The sequence below is a fragment of the Somniosus microcephalus genome, chromosome 14, assembly GCF_052327205.1.
Source record: "Somniosus microcephalus isolate GS21.2 chromosome 14, FLI_Smic_1.0, whole genome shotgun sequence".
In the NCBI taxonomy this organism is placed as follows: domain Eukaryota; kingdom Metazoa; phylum Chordata; class Chondrichthyes; order Squaliformes; family Somniosidae; genus Somniosus; species Somniosus microcephalus.
In genome coordinates this window covers 133450851-133463921 of record NC_141000.1, presented here as the reverse complement: position 1 = coordinate 133463921, position 13071 = coordinate 133450851, and the positions used below count along the sequence as shown (strand labels likewise).

The 13071-nt window shown below is 52.4% G+C and overlaps 2 protein-coding genes across 6 annotated transcripts in view; both read left to right on the top strand.

Annotated features, from left to right (window-relative positions):
• pwp2h (PWP2 small subunit processome component) overlaps positions 1-6576 on the top strand; it is a 50670-nt gene extending 44094 nt beyond the window's left edge. The window contains exons 19-21 of one of the 2 annotated variants that reach the window (XM_086007326.1): positions 152-302; positions 2963-3037; positions 5653-6576. In XM_086007326.1, coding sequence (XP_085863452.1) covers positions 152-302; positions 2963-3037; positions 5653-5800 — 374 coding nt within the window. In that variant the 3' untranslated portion in view covers positions 5801-6576. Of the gene's footprint in view, positions 1-97; positions 303-2962; positions 3038-5652 lie in introns of those variants that run through there. The other variant, XM_086007327.1, reaches the window with a different exon arrangement.
• Positions 1-13071, top strand: part of rrp1 (ribosomal RNA processing 1) — a 428065-nt gene that overhangs the window by 180435 nt on the left and 234559 nt on the right. The window lies entirely within an intron of this gene.

Sequence of the window (13071 nt, the reverse complement as noted above, 5' to 3'; positions counted from 1 at the left end):
ACTGGGGTGGGGCGGAGCGCGGGGTCCTGTCCTGGAGTGGGCGGCTTCTCCTCGATCACTCAACCCTACCCCTAACCCCCTCCCCTCTCTGTTCTAGTTGACCTGGTGTGCCCGACGCTGCCCTGACCACCCCTCTCTCTCGCTGTTGCAGTTGACCTGGTGTGCTCGACCCTGCCTCTGTTGTATGTGGAGAAGGTGCTGCAGTTTGTGGCCTTGGCGCTGGAGACTTCCCGTCACCTGGAGTTCTTCCTGACCTGGGCCCAGCGCCTGCTAATGCTGCACGGACAGAAGCTGAAGGATAGGTGAGTGACGGGCGACTCGCGTCGCTGGCTGGTACTGGGGGTGGGTGAGCTGCGTGGCTGGTACTGGGGGTGGCTGAGCTGCGTGGCTGGTACTGGGGGTGGGCGAGCTGCGTGGCTGGTACTGGGGGTGGGCGAGCTGCGTGGCTGGTACTGGGGGTGGGTGAGCTGCGTGGCTGGTACTGGGGGTGGGCGAGCTGCGTGGCTGGTACTGGGGGTGGGTGAGCTGCGTGGCTGGTACTGGGGGTGGGTGAGCTGCGTGGCTGGTACTGGGGGTGGGCGAGCTGCGTGGCTGGTACTGGGGGTGGGTGAGCTGCGTGGCTGGTACTGGGGGTGGCTGAGCTGTGGCTGGTACTGGGGGTGGCTGAGCTGCGTGGCTGGTACTGGGGGTGGGCGAGCTGCGTGGCTGGTACTGGGGGTGGGTGAGCTGCGTGGCTGGTACTGGGGGTGGCTGAGCTGTGGCTGGTACTGGGGGTGGGTGAGCTGCGTGGCTGGTACTGGGGGTGGGCGAGCTGCGTGGCTGGTACTGGGGGTGGGCGAGCTGCGTGGCTGGTACTGGGGGTGGGCGAGCTGCGTGGCTGGTACTGGGGGTGGGTGAGCTGCGTGGCTGGTACTGGGGGTGGGCGAGCTGCGTGGCTGGTACTGGGGGTGGGTGAGCTGCGTGGCTGGTACTGGGGGTGGGCGAGCTGCGTGGCTGGTACTGGGGGTGGGTGAGCTGCGTGGCTGGTATTGGTGGGTGAGCTGCGTGACTGGTACTGGGGGTGGGCGAGCTGCGTGGCTGGTATTGGTGGGTGAGCTGCGTGACTGGTACTGGGGGTGGGCGAGCTGCGTGGCTGGTATTGGTGGGTGAGCTGCGTGACTGGTAGCTGGGGGTGGGCGAGCTGCGTGGCTGGTACTGGGGGTGGGTGAGCTGCGTGACTGGTACTGGGGGTGGGTGAGCTGCGTGACTGGTACTGGGGGTGGGCGAGCTGCGTGGCTGGTACTGGGGGTGGGCGAGCTGCGTGGCTGGTACTGGGGGTGGGCGAGCTGCGTGGCTGGTATTGGTGGGTGAGCTGCGTGACTGGTACTGGGGTGGGTGAGCTGCGTGGCTGGTACTGGGGGTGGGCGAGCTGCGTGGCTGGTACTGGGGGTGGGTGAGCTGCGTGACTGGTACTGGGGGTGGGTGAGCTGCGTGGCTGGTACTGGGGGTGGGCGAGCTGCGTGGCTGGTACTGGGGGTGGGTGAGCTGCGTGACTGGTACTGGGGGTGGGTGAGCTGCGTGGCTGGTACTGGGGGTGGGTGAGCTGCGTGGGAAGGGGAGACGTCACAAAAATAATATTCCCAGAATAGTAGCCCCAGCCGGTTGGTTATAAAGGAACAGGTCCGGGAATACGACGGATCAGTGTCCGGTTCAGGGTGTGCACAGCGACACGCGGGTTTTGGGGTTTGCTAGCGGGGATTCAGACTGACTGGTGCAGTGGGGATTTCACCGTGCGGGTTCCTCTCCCTCACTGCCATAGAAAGGCAACACATGACCCAGCCTGCATCGCTCCGGCCCCGGGAGTTCAATTGCCCGCCACCCTCACACACCCCCGCAAACCCCCTCTCACACACACCCTCACGCGCACACACTGCCCCCCCCGGCATGGTTTGCTCCAGGACTCTCTGAGCTCCCGGTTTGTTCCCTCTCATTGGGCCACAGAACAAACCAGCAGATCTATTCTGCGGCCAATTCCCAGCTCCAAGGCTTGGCGTGCTGCAGCTTCCACAGTCTTGCTTTCTCTTTTTTTTTATTAGTTCACGGGATGTGGGCGTCGCTGGCAAGGCCAGCATTTATTGCCCATCCCGAGTTGCCCTTGAGAAGGTGGTGGTGAGCCGCCTTCTTGAACTGCTGCAGTCCGTGTGGTGAAGGTGCTCCCACAGTGCTGTTAGGGAGGGAGTTCCAGGATTTTGACCCAGCGACGATGAACGATCGGCGATATACTTCCAAGTCAGGATGGTGTGTGACTTGGAGGGGAACTTGGAGGTGGTGGTGTTCCCATGCGCCTGCTGCCCTTGTCCTTCTCGATAGAAGAGGTCGCGGGTTTGGGAGGTGCTGCCGAAGAAGCCTTGGCGAGTTGCTGCAGTGCATCTTGTAGATGGTCCACACTGCAGCCACGGTGCGCCGGTGGTGGAGGGAGTGAATGTTTAAGGTGGTGGATGGGGTGCCAATCAAGCGGGCTGCTTTGTCCTGGATGGTGTCGAGCTTCTTGAGTGTTGTTGGAGCTGCACTCATCCAGGCAAGTGGAGAGTATTCCATCACACTCCTGACTTGTGTCTTGTAGATGGTCGAAAGGCTTTGGGGAGTCAGGAGGTGAGACACTCAGCACAGAATATCTAGCCTCTGACCTGCTCTTGTTGCCACAGTATTTATGTGGCTGGTCCAGTTAAGTTTCTGGTCAATGGTGACCCCCCAGGATGTTGATGGTGGGGGATTCGGCGATGGTAATGCCGTTGAATGTCAAGGGGAGGTGGTTAGACTCTCGCTTGTTGGAGATAGTCATTGCCTGGCACCTCTGTGGCGCGAATGTTACCTGCCACTTATCAGTCTAAGCCTGAACGTCGTCCAGGTCTTGTTGCATGCGGGCATGGACTGCTTCATTAATCAGGCTGGGTGTTGATTCACTTTGAATTTGTCCCTACAGGTCGGTGGTCTTGCTGCCGATGATCCAGTCTCTGCAGAGGAGCATCCAGCATCACTTCGACACAGTGTCCAAGCTGTAAGTCTCCGCACAGTCGCAGCGAAGGCATGGCTCACTAACCGGCGCCATACCGCCATCCATGTCCCACTGGGCCCCTGTTTACCTGTCAGCCTGTACCAGGGATGGAGATTAATAACTCTGTAAACTGGGCAGAGAATCGCAGGGGCAATGGGAAGATGGAGAGGCGGCTGAAGACATGGCCAAGGAGAGGGGTCTTCAGGGCGGGGGGGGGTGGGTTTGAGACCCAGGAGCAAGGTGGCGGGTTTAGGGAGCGAGTTCGAGTCAGCAATGTCGAGGCTGGTCATGGTGGCAGGGAGGTGGGGGGTGGTTGAGGTTCAGAGAGCCCAGGTGGGGAGGGATTTGAATTTTTTTTTTATTCGTTCATGGGATGTGGGCGTCGCTGGCAAGGCCGGCATTTATTGCCCATCCCGAGTTGCCCTTGAGAAGGTGGTGGTGAGCCGCCTTCTTGAACCGCTGCAGTCCGTGTGGTGAAGGTACTCCCACAGTGCTGTTAGGGAGGGAGTTCCAGGATTTTGACCCAGCGACGATGAAGGATCGGCGAGATATTTCCAAGTCAGGATGGTGTGTGACTTGGAGGGGAACCTGGTGGTGGTGGTGTTCCCATGCGCCTGCTGCCCTTGTCATAAAATCATAGAAATTTACAGCACAGAAGGAGGCCATTCGGCCCATCGTGTCCATGCCGGCCGAAAAAGAGCTCTCCAGCCTAATCCCACTTTCCAGCTCTCGGCCCGTAGCCCTGTAGTTTACGGCACTTCAAGTGCATATCCAAGTACTTTTTAAATGTGGTTAGGGTTCCTGCCTCTCCCACCCTTTCAGGCAGTGAGTTCCAGACCCCCACCACCCTCTGGGTGAAGAAATTTCCCCTCAAATCCCCTCTAAACCTTCCCCCAATTACTTTAAATCTGTGCCCCCTGGTTATTGACCTCTCTGCTAAGGGAAATAGGTCCTTCCTATCCACTCTATCTAGGCCCCTCATAAATTTATACACCTCAATCAAGTCTCCCCTCAGCCTCCTCTGTTCCAAAGAAAACAACCCCAGCCTATCCAATCTTTCCTCATAGCTAAAATTCCCCAGCCCAGGCAGCATCCTCGTAAATCTCCTCTGTACCCTCTCTAGTGCAATCACATCTTTCCTGTAATGTGGTGACCAGAACTGCAGGCAGTACTCTAGCTGTGTCCTAGGTGGAGGAGGTCCCGTGTTTGGGAGGTGCTGCCGACGAAGCCTTGGCGAGTTGCTGAAAGTCTGGGTGTGGCGCGCTGTTCACTGCGCTGCACCTTCACTCCCTGTATTTTGAAGAAAGACTTGCACTTCTGTAGCGCCTTTCGCCACCTCGGGACATCCCAAAGCGCTTTACAGCCAGTGAAATACTTTTTAAAGTGTCGTCACAGCAAGCTCCCACAAACAGCAATGTGATAATGAACAGATAATCTGTTTTAACGATGTTGGTTCGGAGAGCAAGACTTCCCTGCTCTTCAAAATAGTGCCATGGGATCTCTGAGAGGACAACTGGGGCCTCGGTTTAACGTCGCATCCGAAAGACGGCACCCCCGACAGTGCGGCGCTCCCTCAGTACTGCCCCTCCGACAATGCGGCGCTCCCTCAGTACTGCCCCTCCGACAGTGCGGCGCTCCCTCAGTACTGCCCCTCCGACAATGCGGCGCTCCCTCAGTACTGCCCCTCCGACAGTGCAGCGCTCCCTCAGTACTGCCCCTCCGACAATGCGGCGCTCCCTCAGTACTGCCCCTCCGACAGTGCGGCGCTCCCTCAGTACTGCCCCTCCGACAGTGCGGCGCTCCCTCAGTACTGCCCCTCCGACAGTGCGGCGCTCCCTCAGTACTGCCCCTCTGACAGTGCGGCACTCCCTCAGTACTGCCCCTCCGACAGTGCAGCACTCCCTCAGTACTGCCCCTCCGACAGTGCAGCACTCCCTCAGTACTGCCCCTCCGACAGTGCGGCGCTCCCTCAGTACTGCCCCTCCGACAGTGCGGCGCTCCCTCAGTACTGCCCCTCCGACAGTGCGGCGCTCCCTCAGTACTGCCCCTCCGACAGTGCGGCGCTCCCTCAGTACTGCCCCTCCGACAGTGCGGCGCTCCCTCAGTACTGCCCCTCCGACAGTGCGGCGCTCCCTCAGTACTGCCCCTCCGACAGTGCGGCGCGACCTTGATACCACACTGGGAGTGTCAGCTTGGATTTTGTGCTCAAGTGTCTGCAGTGTGACTTGACCCCACAACTTTCTAGCTGAGGCGAGTGATCCATGGCTGACACCATCCTGTTAAAACCCCCGGCAGTCCTCTCTAGCAGAACGTGTTACCGTCCAGTGGGACCGAGGCGTTCTGATGAATTGGGGGATTTGGCAAGGGGGTTTCCTCCTTCGCTGCACTGTGGGGTTAGGGTCGTTACACACGGTCAGTATATACTCCACAACAGCCTCCTCCTCGCTGCGTGAGGCTCAACCAGTCACTGAGTTTGGTTTCACTCACTCTCTCTGAGATTACCCAATGTCCTCCAGCTCCCAGTGACAGAGTGTTAGCTGAAGATTTTAGGCTGCAGCTGCGATCTTGGTGCGGTTTAGTTTTACTGACGCTATGATTCTTGGATTTGTGCTCTCTAGGTGTGACTGGAATCGGTACAACATGCGGTACACGCTCGCACTGTCCAAACAGCGTGGAATGAAGCGCCCAGCGGAATTGGCCGAGAGCGATGGAGAGTCCGATGCCTGCGAGGGGGTCGCGGAGGAACTGATGGAGGCGAGTGACTGAGAGCCGGGAGTCCTCGGAGAGAAGACTGAGCGTCCTGCTGGGCATCCTGCAACATCACAGTCTCCCATCCCCCAGCTACAACAGCAGACCAACTGTGATCAGCGGCCCCTGTAACACTGCATGGGGCTACACCCCTGTGGGGTGTACACGCAGTGGGGGGGGTGGGGGCAGTCACTTAAAAATCTACAGGGTCAGCTGGGGGGGGTGGGGGCGGAAAGCAGGAAGGTCTGAGGTTGGGAGTAACACAAGCTTTATCTAACCCGTGCTGTACCTGCTCTGGGAGTGTTTGATGGGACAGTGTAGAGGGAGCTTTACTCTGTTTCTAACCCGAGCTATACCTGCCCTGGGAGCGTTTGATGGGACAGTGTAGAGGGACCTTTACTCTGTATCTAACCCGTGCTGTACCTGCCCTGGGAGTGTTTGATGGGACAGTGTAGAGGGAGATTTACTCTGTATCTAACCCGTGCTGTACCTGCCCTTGGAGTGTTTGATGGGGCAGTGTAGAGGGAGCTTTACTCTGTATCTAACCCGTGCTGTACCTGCCCTTGGAGTGTTTGATGGGACAGTGTAGAGGGAGCTTTACTCTGTATCTAACCCGTGCTGTACCTGCCCTGGGAGTGTTTGATGGGACAGTGTAGAGGGAGCTTTACTCTGTATCTAACTCTTCCTGAAGGAGCAGAAATTCACAGAAAATGCCTCACACGTTGGATCCTATTCTGTTGGATGGAGACTGTTACCTCTCAATGTAAATTATGTATAATAAATTTTTAATATAAGTATGGTTGTTTCTATTCATAAAGTTGTGAAATATTTAAATTTTGTGGGATTGGAGTCTGTGTTTTGCCTCCTCTCTGGTTGCAGTTTGGTTGGGAGAGATTTCCATCAGCGGGTGGGTGTTGTGGAGCGATGACCCGAGCTCTCGGTCTCTGGGCCTCCTGTGTGTGAAGCCCTTTCTCACTGAAGCTGAATGAAGAAACTATTGGGGATCGTTCAGAGACTGTGGACCAGTTTTGGTTTTAATCACTGCCCAAGATGGTAGCTCCTGTCACCTGCAACCCCCCCATCCCGAGCTCTGAAAGCCGATGGACAGGAGTGGCAGAGAGACCAGCAGATTAGAGGTTTAAATGATGGGCTCAGAGTGGTGTGGGAGGAAGGGGTTTCAATTCATGGGGCACTGGCACCAGTACTGGGGAAAGAGGGAGCTGTTCCGTTGGGACGGGCTCCACTTAAACCGGGCTGGAACCAATATCCCGGTGAATCAAATAGCTAGGGCTGTAGATAGGGCTTTAAACTAAAAGAAGTGGGGGGAGGGAGCAGGTGAGAGGAAATTTAGTAATCTAATTTGGGTAAAAATAAGCAGTGTGGGACAGGAAGGGACCGAGAGTTGAAAGGTAATAGTGCATCCGCGAATAATCAAAGCAGGGAGTACTGGTTAAAAAGTTAAAATTTAAAGGCCCTTTATCTGAATGCACAAAGCATCTGTAACAAGATAGATGAATTAGTGGCACAAATAGAGATAAACGGCGTTGATCTAATAGCCATTACAGAGCCATTGCAAGGTGACCAAGGTTGGGAATTAAATATTCCAGGGTACTTGATGTTTCAAAAAGACAGACAGGCTAGAACAGGAGGTGGGTAACCCTGATAATTAAGGATGACTTGAGGACAATAGTGAGAAAGGATTAACCTCGGAACATCAGAAAGTAGAATCAGTATGGGTGGAGATAATAACAAGGGCAGAAAACAGTGGTGGGAGTAGTTTATAGGCCCCCTAACAGTAGCTATACTGTAGGACAGTGTATTGAGAAATCATAGGAGCTTGTAACAATGGTAATGCAATAGTCATGGGGGACTTTAATCTTCATATAAATTGGACAAATCAAATTGGCAAGGATAGTCTGGAGGACGAGTTCATAGAATGCATTCGAGACAGTTTCCTAGAACAATATGTCCTGGAACCAACCAGTGTACAGGCTATTTTAGATCTAGTTTTGTGTAATGAGACGGGGTTAATTAGTAATTTCAGTAAAGGATCCTCCAGGGAAGAGTGATCATAATATGATAGAATTTCATATTAAGTCCGAGAGTGCCATTCTTAAGTCCGAAACTAGAGTCTTAAACTTAAATAAAGCCAATTACGTAGGTACGAAGGGCGAGTTGGCTAAAGTACATTGGGAAATTAAAAGGTATGACGGTAGATAAGCAGTGGAAAACATTTAAAGAAATATTCCAATATCCTCAACGAATATACATTCCATTGAGAAATAAAAAAAATCCACAAGAAAAGTGATCAATCCGTGGCTAACTAAAGAAGTTAAGGATAGTATTAGATTAAAAGAAGAGGCTTATAATTTTGCGAAGAATAATAGTAAGCCTGATTGGGAGAGCTTTAGAAACCAGCAAAGGATGACCAAAAATTGATAGGGGAGAAAATGGTATACGAGAGTAAATTAGCAAGAAATATAACAGATTGTAAGAGTTTCTACAAGTATGTAAAAAGGAAGAGAGTAGCAAAAGCTAGTGTTGGTCCCTTAGAGGCTGAGACAGGAGAAATTATATTGGGGAACAAGGTTATGGCAGAGACATTAAACAAATATTTTGTATCTGTCTTCACCGTAGAAGACACAATGTATACCAAAAATAGTGGGGAACCAAGGGGCTAATGAGAGCGAGGAACTTAAAGTAATTAATATTAGTAGAGAAAATACTTGGGAAACTAATGGGACTAAAAGCCGACAAATCCCCTGGACGTAATGGCCTACATCCTAGGGTTCTAACAGAGGTGGCTGCAGAGATAGTGGATGCATTGGTTGTGATCTTCTGAAATTCCCTAGATTCTAGAAAGGACCCAATGGATTGGAAATTAGCAAATGTAATCCCGCTATTGAAGAAAGGAGGGAGAGAGAAAACTGAACTACAGGCCAGTTAGCCTGACATCAGTCATTGGGAAAATGCTGGAATCCATCATTAAGGAAGTGGTAACAGGGCACTTAGAAAAATCATATGGTTAGGCAGAGTCAACATGGTTTTAATGAAAGGGAAATCGTGCTTGACAAATTTATTAGAGTTCTTTGAAGATGTAACTAGCAGGATAGATAAAGGGGGGAACCAGTGGATGTAGTATATTTGGATTTCCAAAAGGCATTCGATAAGGTGCCACATAGTCATAACGGCACAAGGAGGCCATTTGAGTCCGTGCAGGCTCTCTGTCGAGCAATCCAGTCAGTCCCATTCCCCCGCTCTATCCCCGTAGTCCTGCAAGTTTATTTCCCTCAAGTGTCTATCCGGTCTCCCCTTGAAAACATTGAGTGTCTCCGCTTCCACCACTTCCGTCGGCAGCAAGTTCCAGGTCCTCACCACTGGCTGCGTAAAAAAGTTTTCCCTCACATCCCCCCTGTATCTCTTGCCCAAAACTTTAAATCTGTGTCCCCTAGTCCTTGTACCATCAACTAGTGGGAACAAACAGCCTTTCCCCGTCTAGCCTATCCAAACCCGTCATAATCTTGTACACCTCTATTAAATCACCCCTCAACCTCCTTTGCTCTAATGAAAACAAATCCAGCTTCTCCAACCTGTCCTTGTAGCTAAGATCCCCCATCCCCGGAACCATTCTGGTAAATCTCCTCTGCACCCTCTCAAGGGCCTTCACACCCTTCCTAAAGTGTGGTGACCAGAACTGGACGCAATATTCTAGTTGTGGCCTAACCAGCGCTTTATAAAGGTTCAGCATAACTTCTCTACTTTTATACTCAATACCTCTATTTATGAAGCCCAAGATCCCATATGCTTTGCTAACCACTCTCTCAATATGTCCTGCCACCTTCAGGGACCTATGCACATTAACTCCCAGGTCCTTCTGTCCCTGCGCACTCTTTAAAACTGTGCCATTAAGTGTATATTGCCTCTCCCTGTTCCTTCTGCCAAAATGCATCACCTCACACTTCTCTATATTAAATTCCATCTGCCACTTGTCTGCCCATTCTGCTAGCTTTTCTATGCCCTGTTGCAGTCGATTGGTATCATCCTTGCTGTTTTCCACACCCCCAAGTTTGGTGTCATCGGCAAATTTAGAAATTCTACTCTGTATTTCAATATCCAGGTCATTTATATATATCAAAAAATGCAGTGGCGTGTAGTAAGAGGCGGGGTGGGGCCTATTAGAGACAAAGCAGGTGATACATGCTTAGAGGTGCAGGGCAAGGCTAGAATACTCAATGAGTACTTTGTATCGGTGTTTACTAAGGAGGTGGATGCTGACAAAATACCGGTAGAAGTGGAAAAGGTAGAAGCAATGGAAGGGGTGAAAATTGATAGGCTGGGTATGCTTAAAGTGGATAAGTCAGCTGGTCTAGATGGCTTGCATCCCAGGTTGTTAAGGGAACTGGGGGAGGAGATCGCGGAAGGGCTTGCCATAATTTTCCAATCTTCCCTAGATGTGGGGGAGGTGCCTGAGGATTGGAAAGTGGCAAATGTGACATCATTGTTCAAGAAAGGGTGTAAGGATAATCCTCGTAACTACAGAGGAGTTTCCCTGCTGTCTGCCACAGGGAAAGTCATTGCAAGAATCCTCCTCAATCGCCTTCTCCCAGTGGCTGAAGAGCGCTTCCCAGCGTCGCAATGCGGATTCCGCCCACTAAGGGGCACAATGGACACGATCTTCACCGCACGCCAATTACAAGAGAAATGCAGGGAACAGCACCAACCGCTCTACATGGCCTTCTTTGACCTCACAAAGGCCTTTGACACTATCAACCGTGAGGGATTATGGAGTGTCTTCCTCAAACTCGGCTACCCTCAAAAGTTTGTCACCATCCTCCACCTGCTTCACAACGACATGCAAGCCATGATCCTGACCAATGGTCCCACCACAGACCCAATTCATGTACGGACCGGGGTCAAGTAAGGCTGTGTCATCGGACCAACGCTCTTCTCGATCTTCTTTGCGGCAAAGCTCCATCTCACCCTCAGTAAGCTCCCCGCTGGAGTGGAGCTAATTTACAGAACAAACGGGAAACTTCAACCTCCGTCGCCTCCAGTCCAGATCCAAGGTCGTCCCATCCTCTGTCATCGAATTACAGTATGCAGACGACGCTTGCGTCTGCGCACACTCGGAGGTCGAACTCCAAACCATCATCATCACTTTCACTGAAGCGTACGAGAGCATAGGCCTTACACTAAACATCCGTAAGACAAAGGTCCTCTACCAACCTGCCCCCGCCACACAGTACTGGCCCCCAATTATCAAAATCCACGACAAGACCTTGGACAATGTGGACCACTTTCCATACCTTGGGAGCCTACTGTCAACAAGGGTAGACGTCGATGACGAAGTCCAACACCGCCTTCAGTGTGCCAGTGCAGCCTTCGGTCGCCTGAGGAAGAGAGTGTTTGAAGACCAGGACTTCAAGCCAGGCACTAAGCTCATGGTCTACAGAGCAGTAGTAATACCCGCCCTCCTGTATGCCTCAGAGACATGGACCATGTACAGCAGGTACCTCAAAGCACTGGAGAGGTACCACCAATGCTGCCTCCGCAAGATCCTGCAAATCCATTGGCAGGATAGGTGCACCAACGTCCGTGTTCTTGCTCAGGCCAACATCCCCAGCATCGAAGCTTTGACCACGCTCAATCAGCTCCGATGGACAGGTCACATTGTCCGCATGCCCGATACGAGACTCCCAAAACAAGCGCTCTACTCGGAGCTCCGGCACGGCAAGAGAGCCCCAGGTGGGCAGAGGAAGCACTTCAAGGACACCCTCAAACCCTCCTTGAAAAAGTGCAACATCCCCACCGACACCTGGGAATCCCTGGCCCAAGACCGCACAAAGTGGAGGAGAAGCATCCGGGAAGGCGCCGAACACCTCGAGTCTCTTCGCCGGGAGCAAGCGGAAGCCAAGCGCAGGCAGCGGAAGGAGCGCACGTCAACCCAAGCACCCCACCCACCCGCCCCTTCAACCACTGTCTGCCCCATCTGTGACAGAGACTGTAGGTCCCGCATTGGACTCATCAGTCACCTGAGAACTCATTTTTAGTGTGGAAGCAAGTCAGCCTCGGTTCCGAGGGACTGCCTTACAAGAAGAAAGTAACTACAGTCCGGTCACTTTAACATGAGTGGTGGGTAAAGTTTTAGAAACAATAATCAAGGAAAAAATTAACAGGCATTTGGAGAGATTTAAGCTAATTAAGGAGAGCCAACACGGGTTTGTAAAAGGAAGATCGTGTTTGACTAATTGAATTTTTTGATGAAGTAACAGGGAGGATTGATGAAGGGAATGCAATGGATGCTGTCTACATGGATTTTCGGAAGGCGTTTGACCAAGTACCACATAGAAGGCTGGTTAACAAAATTGAGGCTCATGGAATAGGTGGGTCATAGAAACATAAAAGATAGGAGCAGGAGTAGGCCATTCGGCCCCTCGAGCCTGCTCCGCCATTTAATGCGATCATCAAATCAAATCAACTTTTTATTGTCATTGTTAGTGCACAAGTGCAGTACAACGAAATGTAGGCTTGCGGCTCCCGAGAGTGTACATTTGGATTAAGACATTTAAACATTCAACATACATTTGGCTTGTAGTATATTAACATAAACATAACCATAATAAAGTGCATTGGCAGATGTGCAGGCTTTAGAGTTTGTTTGTGGAGTTCAGTAGGATGACAGCCCTGGGAAAGAAGCTGTTCCTAAATCTGGCCGTACGGGTGCGAATGCATCTGTAGCGTCTCCCAGATGGCAGGAGGGTGAACAGACTGTGGCTGGGGTGGGTAGGGTCTTTGATGATGGTCCGTGACCTCCATAAACAGCGTTTCTGGTATATGTGCTCTATGGTCGGTAGCCAGGTGACGGTAATGCATTGGGCAGTTTTGACTACCCGCCGCAGGACTTTCCGGTCATAGTAGCTACAGCTGCCATACCATACTGTGATACAGTTTGTCAGGATGCTCTCTATAGTGCAGCGGTAAAAGTTAGAGAGGATCAGGAGTGACAGGTTACATCCCTTCAGCCTCCTTAGGAAATATAGGCGCTGCTGGGCCTTCTTCACCAGAGAGGAGGTATTGAGTGACCAGGAGAGGTCTTCCGTGATGTGGACTCCGAGGAACTTAAAGCTGTCCACCCTTTCCACCACAGCCCCATTGATGTGGATGGGGGTGTGACTTCCGCCTTTGGACTTCCTGAAGTCCACAATGATTTCTTTGGTTTTCTTGATGTTAAGGGCCAGGTTGTTATCGGCGCACCACTTCACGAGATGCTGGACCTCCTCCCTGTAGGC